General features: G+C 44.6%; 1 protein-coding gene across 2 annotated transcripts in view; it reads right to left on the minus strand.

Annotated features, from left to right (window-relative positions):
• Positions 1-13,540, minus strand: part of SMARCA1 (SWI/SNF related, matrix associated, actin dependent regulator of chromatin, subfamily a, member 1) — a 208,483-nt gene that overhangs the window by 129,931 nt on the left and 65,012 nt on the right. Inside the window, exon 3 of one of the 2 annotated variants that reach the window (XM_063432114.1) lies at positions 2,729-2,895. In XM_063432114.1, the coding sequence (XP_063288184.1) occupies positions 2,729-2,895 (167 nt within the window). Of the gene's footprint in view, positions 1-2,728; positions 2,896-13,540 lie in introns of those variants that run through there. The other variant, XM_063432115.1, reaches the window with a different exon arrangement.

Genomic DNA, 13,540 nt, shown 5'->3' on the forward strand with positions numbered 1-13,540 from the left:
TCTATACCTTTCTTATAAACTAGTACTTTTTTTTTTTTTTTATTAATTTTTCCATAATAAATCAAAGGATACAGGAAAGAAAAAGAGCAAGGGTTACAGTCCACAATAAAATAATCCTCAGAGTTTAAGATATAATGCCATTATTGATAAATATCACATAGGTCGAAAGCATTATTACTTGTAGAAGAGCTCTGTATCGCTTGTACAGAAGCAAAAATTTGAAATAATTAAGTCTGCATATTAATATATCGTAAACTACAAAGTGATAAAAGGGTAATCTTAATATAATCAAATATCCTCTATCAATTATTGTTCTAGAGGTTTCTAGCTAAAAATAATCATTAGTTTAAAGATAAATCATATATCCTCTCTTGTAAATTCACTTACATTTTTAATTATCCTGGACCATGCCGTTTTTTTTCTTGCCATCTGCACATCATATTCCTTGGTGGGGAACATACAACCTATGCTTTTAGGACTGAGAAAAAAACTCCTTTTTGATCCAGACTTGTAAGTGCATTTCCAAATATTCTATATACCTTTCATTTTATAGTGTGCACTATATTTAATTTCTTTTTACCCCTACCTGTTGGGAACCATCTTCAGGCTTCATTAAATGTGAGTTACATAGCTACATAGCTACATAGCTGAAAAGACACTTGCGTCCATCAAGTTCAGCCTTCCTCACATTTGTTTTTTGATGTTGATCCAAAAGAAGGCAAAAAAAAAAAAAAACAGTTTGAAGCACTTCCAATTTTGCAACAAGCTAGAAAAAAAAATCCTTATTGACCCCAGAATGGCAGTCAGATTTATCCTTGGATCATGCAGTTATTACCCTACATTGAAAAATTATATCCTTGAATATTATGTTTTTGCAACTATGCATCTAGTAGCTGTTTGAACATCTGTATGGACTCTGATAAAACCACTTCTTTAGGCAGAGAATTCCACATTCTTATTGTTCTTACAGTAAAAAAACCTTTCCTTTGCCTTAGACGAAATCTTCTTTCTTTCAGTCTAAATGCTTAACCTCGTGTCCTATGTAAAGTCCGGTTTGTGAATAAATTTCCACATAATGGTTTGTATTGGCCCCGAATGTATTTGCATAATGTTATCATAACTCCTCTCAGGAGATGTTTTTCTAAACTAAAGAGTTTTAAATATGTTAACCTTTCTTCATAGCTGATATATTCAATCCCTTTTATTAATTTTGTAGCCCGCCTCTGCACTTTTTCTAGTGCCATAATATCCTTCTTTAGAACAGATGCCCAAAATTGCACCGCATATTCAATATGTGGTCTTACCAGTGATTTATAAAGAGGCAAAATTATATTCTCATCCCGCGTTTGAATGCCCTTTTTCATGCATGATAATACCTTACTGGCCTTAGCCACTGCTGATTGACATTGCACATTGTTGCATAGTTTGTTCCCCAGTCTGTCTAAATCCCTCTGCAGCAAAGTAATATCTTGCTCACATTCCTACACTGACCTTTTCACCTTGCTTGTGGCAAAGATATCTCTAATGAGACAGAGAGGGGTATTTTTTATATACACCCCTATATACTTATTAACCCTTAATAGGGAACACATGGGATGGGCGGCAGCATTGTAACGAAGCTGTGTGATACAAAAAGTGAATACAAATACAAAAAGATAAGTCCTGCGCTCACTCCCATCACTCCTGGGCGGCAGCAACGACCACAGAACACATCAGCCCCAATATATACAGTAAAAACCAAAGAAAAGGTTACATGCGCTCTCTCCTAAATCCCTATGTATATTTAAACAAATGGAGGTCATTTAGTTACTCCAATGGCCAACACCAAAGCAGACCACCCTAGGCAGGTGAGTGCATATTTATACACAGTATTATCTACACCTGTGACTCCCTACATATTAAACTATATTGGTATCTACTTATATTCTGTAATCACTGGAACAACCTCCATTGGAACAAGAGACGCATCCAACATCCTAAGGTGAGGATTATACCACCCAAGCAGTACACTGGCAGCTCTACATATTGTAAGTGAATTTATTTTCATATTCTCAACTTAACACTCAACTTACTACACTACATAGTCTATTTCTTTGTGCGTGTCTCACTTTATATCCAAATATCCCTGAGGATCTCTCTAGACGTAGCTTCCTTCAACTATTCACAGTATATAATATGTGTTGGTGCAATAAAGAGAAAGATGGACATTGTGGTTAAACAAACACATAGCAAAAATAGTTTTGTGTCCTTAAAGACTTACTCCAAGTACTATGTGGTCATGATACATAGAGTCTATATTTGCAATGTTTTAAAGTGAAATGCTGCACATACAGAAACAAACACCTTTGCTGCAAGCGGTGTAAATCCACCTCCTCCAGCGTCATAGGGGTGTCATCAGCCAACCTGAAACTAGAGTTCTGGTGTGGCTGATATCAATTCTGTGCAAATTCTGTGCAACGTCAACCACCTCGGCGTTTGCAGCTCTGCAGCCAGCGAGGACTCAGGTAAGCGGGCCAACAATTGGTAAACGGTTTGCCCCATTACCGGGGAACTAGGCCAGGGTATTATTAGCATCATAGCGGGCTGCAGTGGCTATGATGCTTTTAGGTACAAAACAAGCAAACTGAAGCTGTATCCTTAAGGGGTTAAAATGAAATTGTTTTATTCTATCATTATTATTATAATTTATTCTATTGCTGGATACATTTTAGAATAGAATTTTACTTACTCTCCAGCTGATAGCAAAGTTTGTTTTTCATCTTTCTTCACCCTTGGACGTCCTAATTTCACTTTCAGGGGAGAAGTCGGAGATTTTTGTGCTGCTGGTTGTATAAAATGTGCAAACAGCTCGGTCTGCTTCAACAGAAATTCAAATCTTTTTGAGCGATCCGTTTTCTAAAAACAAAATGAAACGCAGAATTACTTTTAAGATTAAATTAATATTTTGTGCTTTAATTTTACAATAGAAAATAATAAGATATATATCTATGCTGTCGGCCAGTTAAGTCCAATTTTTTTCAAATTACATAGTGCTATTTATATAGAAAATTAGAGCATTTAGATATATTGAATGTGGAGGTTAATTTTAGATAGATCTAGATAGAGCTAATTACACACAAGTCATATCGATACTGCATCCTTATGCCTAGTGCTATTTGACACAGCATATATACAAAATACTAGTGGTATTATGGCAGGCCCAGACTGGGAAAAAAATTCGGCCCAGATAATTTTTAATCACAGCGGCCCACTGAAAAAGGGGCAGGGCCAGATAGGGTGTGTTTTGTAATCCCCAATGACAAGCACGCCCCATCTCAAAGTGAGCATGTTGGTTCCATGCTCTTAAAGGACAGCCCATGCGCAGAGCTTTAGCATGAGAAAAAGGCCATATATTTGTGTTGCACAGCGCAAGCAATTTTAATAACATGCTTGCGTTGTGTTTGCTTGAAACCTGTCTCTGGTGTCTCCATTGTCAGGATCGGGACAGGGATCCAACACGCAGAGTACAAAGAGTGGAAAGGTACGTATACCGGGCCTTAGAATGGCCGGACTAACGTACCGAGAGTAATAGAGAATAGACAGAGACAAGCCGAGGTCGAGGGAACGAGAAGACAGATAAGCGAGAGACAAGCCGAGTCAAGGGATAACAGAGAAGAGCAGGGTAGTACAACAAGCCGAGTCAAAACCAATAGAGCAAACTAGAATACCAGAGCACTGAGTGACTAGACAAGCTAGAACCACGACAGGGCAATGAGCTGAAGTGAGAAGTAAGCTTAAATACCCTGGCTCTGGATGGTAATCACGCCTCTGACAAGTACCGATTGGATATCGGACACTTAAATGACAGGTCGCTCGTGATAGCGTCATGACGTCACGTATTGAGCGTCCCGCTAGAAAAGGATGTGGATTCCTCGCGGTCGGTGTTTAAGTGACTGGATGAACCGCGAGGAACGAAGGAAACAGCTCGTTTGGACGGATAAACTACTAAGTCTCTACCTCTTTTAGAGGTAGAGACCTCAGGTACCCTGACAGTACCCCCCCTCTCAGATACGCCCACCGGGCGGAAGGAACCGGGACGAGATGGGAAGTGGAGGTGAAATGCTCTGCGAAGGCGAGAAGCATGAACGTCCTCCTGAGGTACCCAACTCCTCTCCTCAGGACCATATCCCTTCCAGTTGACCAGATATTGCAATTTTCCCCTTGAAATTCTGGAATCAATGATGGAGCTGACCTCGTACTCCTCCCGACCCTCCACCTGAACAGGGCGAGGTGAGGAAACCTTAGAGGAGAATTTGTTGCAAATAAGAGGTTTCAACAAGGAGACATGAAAAGAGTTAGGAATGCGTAAGGCAGGTGGCAGAGCAAGGCGATACGCAACCGGGTTGATACGAGTGAGAACCCTGTAAGGACCTATGTAGCGAGGAGCAAATTTCATAGATGGAACTTTCAGGCGAATATTCTTAGTGCTCAGCCACACCCTATCGCCAGGAACAAAGACCGGAGCCGCTCTTCTATGCTTGTCAGCGTGTCTCTTGAACAACGAGGAATTATGTAACAGAATTTGCCGAGTCTGATCCCATAATTTCTTCAGGTTGGCGACATGATCATCAACCGACGGTATCCCCTGAGAAGAGGAAACCGAAGGAAAAATTGAAGGATGAAAGCCATAGTTCATGAAGAAAGGGCTAGAGCGAGTTGAATCACAAACAAGGTTATTGTGTGCGAACTCCGCCCAAGGAATCAAACCGACCCAATCGTCCTGGTGTTCGGAAACAAAGCAACGTAGATACTGCTCAATCTTTTGATTGGTGCGTTCAGCAGCTCCGTTAGACTGAGGGTGATAGGCAGAGGAGAAGTTCAATTTGATTCCCATTTGGGAACAAAAGGATCTCCAGAAACGTGAGACAAATTGAGAACCTCTATCAGAAACAATCTCCGAAGGAATCCCATGTAGGCGAAAAACTTCTCTCGCAAAAATCTCTGCCAATTCAGGAGAAGTCGGAAGTTTAGGTAATGGCACGAAATGGGCCATCTTTGTAAATCTATCCACCACCGTGAGAATAACAGTCTGTCTCTTGGAAGCAGGCAAATCTACGATAAAGTCTATGGACAGGCAGGACCAAGGTTTCTCAGGAATGTCCAAGGGGTGTAACAGACCACAAGGAGATGTATGAGGTTGTTTAGTCTTAGCACAAGTCTCACAAGCTGCGACGAACTCCTCAATATCTTTTCGTAGTGAAGACCACCAGAAATCCTTGGATATCAGAGAGTATGTCTTGCGAATACCAGGATGGCCAGCTACTTTACTTTCGTGAAAACATTGTAAGAGCTCCAGTTGGAGTTCAGGGGGAACAAAGTTTCTTCCCTCAGGAGTGTTTCCGGGTGCCAGATGTTGTGACTTCAAGATCTGGTCAAGTAGCGGAGAATGGATTTTGAGACTGGTATTAGCAATAATATTGCATTTGGGTACAATGGAGGACAAAAGTGGTTCAACTGAAGCAGAAGGCTCATATTGGCGAGATAGCGCATCGGCTTTAGAATTTTTTGACCCAGGTCTGTAAGTCAGAACGTAATTGAAATGGGTAAGAAATAACGACCAACGAGCCTGCCTGGAGGACAAACGCTTGGCCTCTCCGATATAAGACAAATTTTTGTGGTCCGTTAGAATGGTAACAGGATGTAATGTACCTTCCAATAAATGTCTCCACTCTTTCAAAGCCTTGATAACCGCTAGTAATTCTCTGTCACCAATGTCATATCTGCTCTCTGTACCAGACAATTTTTTAGAGAAAAATCCACATGGATGCAATGGTTTATCAACACCCAACCTTTGAGATAGAACAGCACCTAAACCAGTCTCTGATGCGTCTACCTCAAGTAGAAAAGGCAGAGAAGTGTCGGGGTGAACTAAAATTGGAGCAGAAGCGAAAAGTTCCTTGAGAGTTTTGAACGCAAGAAGAGCTTCAGTAGTCCAATTCTTAGTATCAGCCCCCTGTTTGGTCATATTGGTGATAGGTGCGATAATTGAAGAATAACCCTTAATAAAGCGCCTATAATAATTAGAAAAACCAATAAATCTCTGTACGGCTTTAAGACCTTTGGGTAAAGGCCACTCTAGAATGGACTGGAGCTTATCCGGATCCATCTTAAATCCCTCCCCCGAGATCACATAGCCGAGAAAGGTTACCTGGGTTTGATCAAAGCTACATTTCTCCAACTTGCAGTATAAGCCATGCTGGAGAAGCTTGTGCAAAACCCTCCTGACTTGCTTGTGATGAGTCTCAATCTCACTAGAATGTATGAGTATATCATCTAGGTATACAATGACGCAATCCTGCTGAAATTCCCTAAGAATCTCATTTATCAGATCCTGGAATACAGCTGGTGCATTGCATAACCCAAAAGGCATGACAGTATATTCATAGTGGCCATATCGAGTATTGAATGCCGTCATCCACTCATGTCCCTGCTGGATTCTCACCAAGTTATATGCCCCTCTGAGATCTAACTTGGTGAAAATTGTAGAACCCTTCAAACGATCGAAGAGTTCGGTGATCAAGGGAATCGGGTAGGCATTCTTAATGGTTATCTTATTTAGGCCTCGATAATCAATACAAGGTCTTAAAGAACCATCCTTCTTTTTAACAAAAAAAAATCCAGCCCCGGCAGGAGAGGAGGACCTCCTAATGAATCCCTTGTCTAAATTTTCGTGAATATACTCCTCTAGAACTGAGTTCTCTTTCGTAGATAACGGGTATACATGACTTCTGGGCGGCATGGTACCAGGGAGTAGGTTAATTTTGCAATCAAAGGACCTGTGTGGGGGTAAGGTATCGGCTTTCTTTTTGTCAAACACTGCCTTTAAATCTATATACTGAGACGGAATTTGTGTCTCTGTAGGATTGTCAGAGTTAGTCGCGGTGTTGGTTAAGCAGAGAGGTGAGACCTTCCGCAAGCATTTCTCTTGACAATTCTGTCCCCATGAAACTATCTCCCCTGACTCCCAATTAATAATAGGGTTATGTCTCCTCAACCAGGAGTACCCCAGGACTATGGGAATAGACGGAGACGAAATGAGCAGTAAGGATATGTCCTCTCTATGTAGGATGCCAGCAGTTAAGTTAATCGGTATGGTCTCACGGAAAATGACAGGCTCAAGTAACGGTCTACCATCGATGGCCTCAACAGCCAGTGGTGTCTCTTTTAACTGGGATGGAATAGCATGCTTGGCAGCAAAACCCTGATCTATAAAACTCTCAGCAGCTCCAGAATCGATTAGTGCCATAGTCTTGACTACTCCCTTTTCCCACTTTAAAGAAACGGGTAACAGAAGCCTGAACTCTTTGTAGTTGTGAATAGAGGACAAAGTAGAAACACCCAAGGCCTGTCCTCTAGAGAAACTTAGGTGCGAGCGTTTCCCGAACGATTAGGACAATTTAGGCGTAAATGACCTCTGACTCCACAATACATACATAAACCCTCCCTTCTTCTGTACTGTCTCTCCCTCTCTGTGAGATGAGTACTGCCTATCTGCATAGGTTCAGAAATACGTAAGTCCTCGAACTCAGAATTTTGAAAGGTAGGTGCTAGTTTAAAGGAGGGTCTACGGGTCCTATCTCGAGTGTTCTGTCTCTCTCTTAGGCGTTCATCAATACGAGATATAAAAGAAATTAAATCCTCCAAATTCTCAGGGAGTTCTCTAGTAGCGACCTCGTCAAGAATTACATCTGATAACCCATTCAGAAACACATCTATATAAGCCTGTTCGTTCCACTTAACTTCTGCCGCCAAGGACCTGAACTCTAGTGCATAATCCACAAGTGTTCGATCGTCCTGTCTAAGGCGCAACAGTAATCTAGCTGCATTGACCTTTCTACCAGGAGGGTCAAAAGTTCTTCTAAACGCAGCTACAAAGGCATTATAATTATAGACTAGTGGATTATCATTCTCCCATAAAGGATTGGCCCATCTCAGAGCTTTCTCAATGAGTAAAGTAATAACAAATCCAACCTTCGCTCTATCTGTAGGATAAGAGCGGGGTTGTAATTCGAAATGGATGCTAATCTGGTTCAGAAAGCCACGACACTTCTCCGGTGACCCGCCATAACGTACTGGTGGGGTAATACGGGAAGAAGCACCCACAGTGGCTACCTCTAGACCTGAGACTGCAGGAGAAATAGAAGGAGTACGTGTCTCCTCAGGTGGGTTACTAGCACGAGACAAAAGTGCCTGTAGTGCTAGAGCCATCTGATCCATCCTATGCTCCATGGCGTCAAACCTGGGATCAGAAGAACCAAGCTGACTGTTTGTACCTGCAGGATCCATTGGCCCTGTCGTAATGTCAGGATCGGGACAGGGATCCAACACGCAGAGTACAAAGAGTGGAAAGGTACGTATACCGGGCCTTAGAATGGCCGGACTAACGTACCGAGAGTAATAGAGAATAGACAGAGACAAGCCGAGGTCGAGGGAACGAGAAGACAGATAAGCGAGAGACAAGCCGAGTCAAGGGATAACAGAGAAGAGCAGGGTAGTACAACAAGCCGAGTCAAAACCAATAGAGCAAACTAGAATACCAGAGCACTGAGTGACTAGACAAGCTAGAACCACGACAGGGCAATGAGCTGAAGTGAGAAGTAAGCTTAAATACCCTGGCTCTGGATGGTAATCACGCCTCTGACAAGTACCGATTGGATATCGGACACTTGAGTGACAGGTCGCTCGTGATAGCGTCATGACGTCACGTATTGAGCGTCCCGCTAGAAAAGGATGTGGATTCCTCGCGGTCGGTGTTTAAGTGACTGGATGAACCGCGAGGAACGAAGGAAACAGCTCGTTTGGACGGATAAACTACTAAGTCTCTACCTCTTTTAGAGGTAGAGACCTCAGGTACCCTGACATCCATAAATGGGATACCAGGAGACAAAAATGCCAGGAATGATTACTGTGCATGTGTTTGAAGCCACCTTATGGATTGCGTGTGTGTAAAGTGAGCTGATTGTGGTGTGGTATTGTGTTAATAGGCTGGTTTCAGTCATGCTGTGTTTGTGGTGTAATGTAATGTATGTGTGTCTAGGTGCTGTAGAGAGTATGTGTATAGGGGGCATAGTGTGCAGTGGCGTACATACCAGGGTCGCAGGGGTCGCGGCTGCGACCGGGCCCGGCCCACCAGGGGGCCCGGCCGCCCCTGCGACCCGGTATGTACGCTCTCCGCCAGCCTCTTCTCCTGGGGGGCCCAGGAGCCGGCCACCTCCGGGCCCCCCGAGGCTGGCCCTGCTTACACCCGGCGGGCGGCCGGCTGGTGCGCGAGGGAGCACTCTCCCTTGAGTGCTTCCTCTTCAGCTCCCTCGCGCACCGCACTGATACCGGAGCCGGAAGATGACGTCATCTTCCGGCGCCGGTATCAGTACGCGGCGCGCGAGGGAGCTGAAGAGGAAGCACTCAGGGGAGAGTGCTCCCTCGCGCACCAGCCGGCCGCCCGCCGGGTGACCGGCCCCCCCAGGAGCCCAGCAGCACCACTGGACCCCAGGGAATCCCCTCAGCACTCCAAAGGTAAGGAGGCTGGGGGGATTAAATAAAAAAAAAACATGTGTTAGTGTTAGTGCGTGTGAGTGTTAGTGTGTGTGTGTGTGTTAGTGTGTGTGTGAGTGTTAGTGTGTGTGTGAGTGTTAGTGTGTGAGTGTGTGTTAGTGTTAGTGCGTGTGAGTGTTAGTGTGTGTGTGTGAGTGAGTGTTAGTGTGTGTGTGTGTGTGTGAGTGAGTGAGTGAGTAAGTGTTAGTGTGTGTGTGAGTGAGTGTTAGTGTGTGTGTGTGAGAGTGAGTGTTAGTGTGTGTGTGTGTGAGTGAGTGTTAGTGTGTGTGTGTGAGTGAGTGAGTGTTAGTGTGTGTGTGTGTTAGTGTGTGTGAGCGTTAGTGTGTGTGTGTGTTAGTGTGAGTGTTTGTGTTAGAGTGTGTGCTAGTGAGTGTCAGTGAGTGTGTTACTGTGTGTGTCTGTTACTGAGTGTGTTTGTGTGTGTGTGTGTTAGTGAGTCTGTTTGATGTCTGTTAGTGAGTGTGTGTTTGTCAGTGAGAGTGTATGTTTTGTAAGTGAGTGTGTATGTATGTCTGCCGCTGAGTGTGTCTTTGTCAGTAAATGTGTGTGTCTGTTAGCTAGTGTGTATGCATTTGTTCGTGAGAGTGTGTGTGTGTGTGTCTTCAGCACTTACCTTTCTCCAGCGCCGGACTCCCATGGCGCTGGGGATCCCTCCGCCTCTCAGCTCCGAATGCGCATGCACGGCAAGAGCCGCGCACGCATTCAAACCGCCCATAGGAAAGCATTACTCAATGCTTTCCTATGCACGTTCAGTGTCTTAAAATGGCGGAAGCGCCTCTAGCGGCTGACAGTGAGACAGCCACTAGAGGCTGGATTAACCCTCAGTGAAACATAACAGTTTCTCTGAAACTGCTATGCTTTCAGCTGCAGGGTTAAAACTAGAGGACCTGACACCCAGACCACTTAATTGAGCTGATGTGATCTGGGTGTCTGTAGTGGTCCTTTAAGTGAGTGTGCATCTGCATGCAGTGGCGTACATACCGCGGTCGCAACCCCTGCGACCAGGTGCCCGCCGCCATGTGTTGCTGCCCCGGCCCGCGCAGAGTAAGCGCAAGGGGGGGGGGGGCCCACGGATCAATTTTCGCACCGGGGCCCCATGGGTCATGTGTACGCCACTGATAGTGTGTATAGGGGATGTAGCGATTGTGTGCATACGGGCTGTAGTTTATGTGTGTGTATCGGGTTGTAGAGAGTTTGTGTTTAAGAAATGTAGTATGTGTTTGCGTAAAAGGAATCTAGTATGTGCATAGGAGATCCAGAGTGTGTATGTCAGAAATGACATGTCATAGTTGCCAAGTGTCCCATTTTTGACAGTCCTGGTAAGCTGGAGTCTAACCTGGGAAATTATTAAAGCCATGCGCTTTTATTATTTTCCCTCAGACTGTAACAGGCTGTTACAGTCCGACGGAATTCAGGACAGAGCTGCTGGGAGATGTGGGGGGCTGTGGAGAGGTGCTGGGCGCTATAGAGAGGTACTGGGGGCCAGAGGGAGCACTGACAGTCTCCCTTCCGATTTCCCAGCAGCTTCCCCGACAAACAGGCTCCTGCTCTGCCTCGCGGATGCAGGCTCCGCTCCCATGTTGTAAGCTCCGCCCATGCAAGCACACTCCGCCTCCTGACATCAAGCTCCACCCCCACATTAAGCAGGAGACCTTGCTGAAGAAAATGGATACCTGACCTTCCAGCAACAGCCTCCTATACTCAGTCTTGTGTGTGTGTGTATGTGCCTGCTAGTGAGAAAGCATGTGTGTGTGTGTAAGCTTGTCTGTAGTGAGCTTGTGTGTGTGTGTAAGCTTGCCTGTAGTGAGCTTGTGTGTGTGTGTGTGTGTGTATCAGTGAGCTTGTAACACCACCAGACCACCAGGGAACAGCACCTCTCAAGCAGACACAGCACCCGTAACACACAGCACCCCAGCACACACACATCGCCTTCACATACACAGACACACACAGCAACAGTCACACACTACATGCCTCATAGAGTACCACTCACACACACACAGCACCCGTCACACACTGCATCTCTCACACACACAGCATTTATCTCACACACACAGCACCCCTGACACACAAAACACCCTCACACACAGCACCTCTGACACACATACAGAGCACCCCTCACACACACTCAGCACCCCTCACAAACACAGCACTTGTCACAAACTGTGCCCCTCCCACCCACACACACAGCACTCTTCCCTCACTGCACCACTCACACACAAACACTGCACCTCTCACACACAACACCTCTACAGACACAGCACCCCTCACTGCAGTCTGTGTGGATTCAGCAGTGTGTGTGTGTGTGTGTGTGTGTATTCAGCCGTCTGTGTGTGTGTGTGTGTATTCAGCAGTCTGTGTGTGTGTGTTATTCAGCAGCATGTGTGCATTTAGCAGGCTGCAGATGTATTCAGCAGTCTGTGTGTGTGTGTGTGTGTGTGTGTGTGTATGTGTGTGTGTATGTGTATTTGGCAGTCTCTGTGTGTGCTTGTGTGTATTCAGTGTACTGTGTGTATGCACTATGTGTGTGTGTATGTGTGTATGTGTTTTCAGCAGCCTGCCTGTGTGTACTCACCAGTCTCAGTCAGTGCTACCTGTATAGTGCTGCTCTCTGTATAGTACAGGCCTGTGTGTATAATATCCTGGGACAGCCAGTGCTCCCTGTATAGTGCTGTTCTCTGTATAGTGCAGGTCTGTGTGTATAATATCCTGGGACAGTCAGTGCTCCCTGTATAGTGCTGCTCTCTGTATAGTACAGGTATGTGTGTATAATATCCCGGGACAGTCAGTGTTCTCTGCATAGTGCTGCTCTCTGTATATTACAGGTCTGTGTGTATAATATCCTGGAATAGTCAGTGCTTCCTATATAGAGCTGCTCTTTGTAAAATACAGGTCTGTGTATAATATCCTGGGACAGTCAGTGTTCCTTGTATAGTGCTGTTCTCTGTATAATACAGGTCTGTGTGTATAATAAGCTGGGACAGTCAGTGCTCCCTGTATAGTGCTGGTCTCTGTATAATACCCGCAGACTCCAGGAACTTGAAGAATAAGAAGCAGTGGAGTGGTGACTGAAGCCTCAATCTGAGACATTTAATATGTTGAATTGGTGGCATGAAAATGGGCTAATGGAATATGTGCATGTGTTTTCCTTTTGCTCCCATTTCTCTCTTTAATTCGATTCTGTAAATTCTCCTTCTTTATCTTTCATTTCCTATTTTCAGCTTTTTTTTTTTTTTTTACTATATTCACTCTCCAATATAATTATTTTTGTGAACTAATGTATGTTCTATGCCATGGTGTAGACACAACTCTCTGACTGAAGCACATCTGCACAAGGTCTTTCTATATTTGTACTGTCACCACTGATACCCAACTCACATTAAAGTGATAAAATGTACCCAACTCGGCTACTTTGGCCTTATGTTTATCTCAATTCCCTGTAATCATCTCTTTATTGAGTAGACCCTGTAATCTTCACCAGTGGTGTATTTTGGATTTGTGCTGCCCTAGGCAAAACTAAATTCGGGCACCTCCAAAATCTAAATTTGCCCCCCCCAATTCGTGTCAAGGCCATTTTTTTGACTGACAGACAGATGCCCTCATTGACACATGCACTGATATACACTCACTGACAGATACACAGTCATTGGCACACACTGTTTAACCAACACACACTTTTACTGACAGACACACACTGACAGACCCACTCGCTGACAGGCACACACTCTCAGATACACATAAAATTACACACACACACTGACACACATTCACAGGCACACCCATTCTCACTCACAGACACAAACTGAAAGCTACACTCACTCACTCACTCACTCACAGTAAGGTGGACAGCCCAAGGACACGAGGCAAACAAGGCATTTGTCTGGGAGCTTGGGGTGGCATTTTTTGGCACCCCCCTGAAAGTGCTGCCCTAGGCAAATGCCTTGTTTGC

This window comes from Pelobates fuscus, chromosome 9 (assembly GCF_036172605.1).
Source record: "Pelobates fuscus isolate aPelFus1 chromosome 9, aPelFus1.pri, whole genome shotgun sequence".
In the NCBI taxonomy this organism is placed as follows: Eukaryota; Metazoa; Chordata; class Amphibia; order Anura; family Pelobatidae; genus Pelobates; species Pelobates fuscus.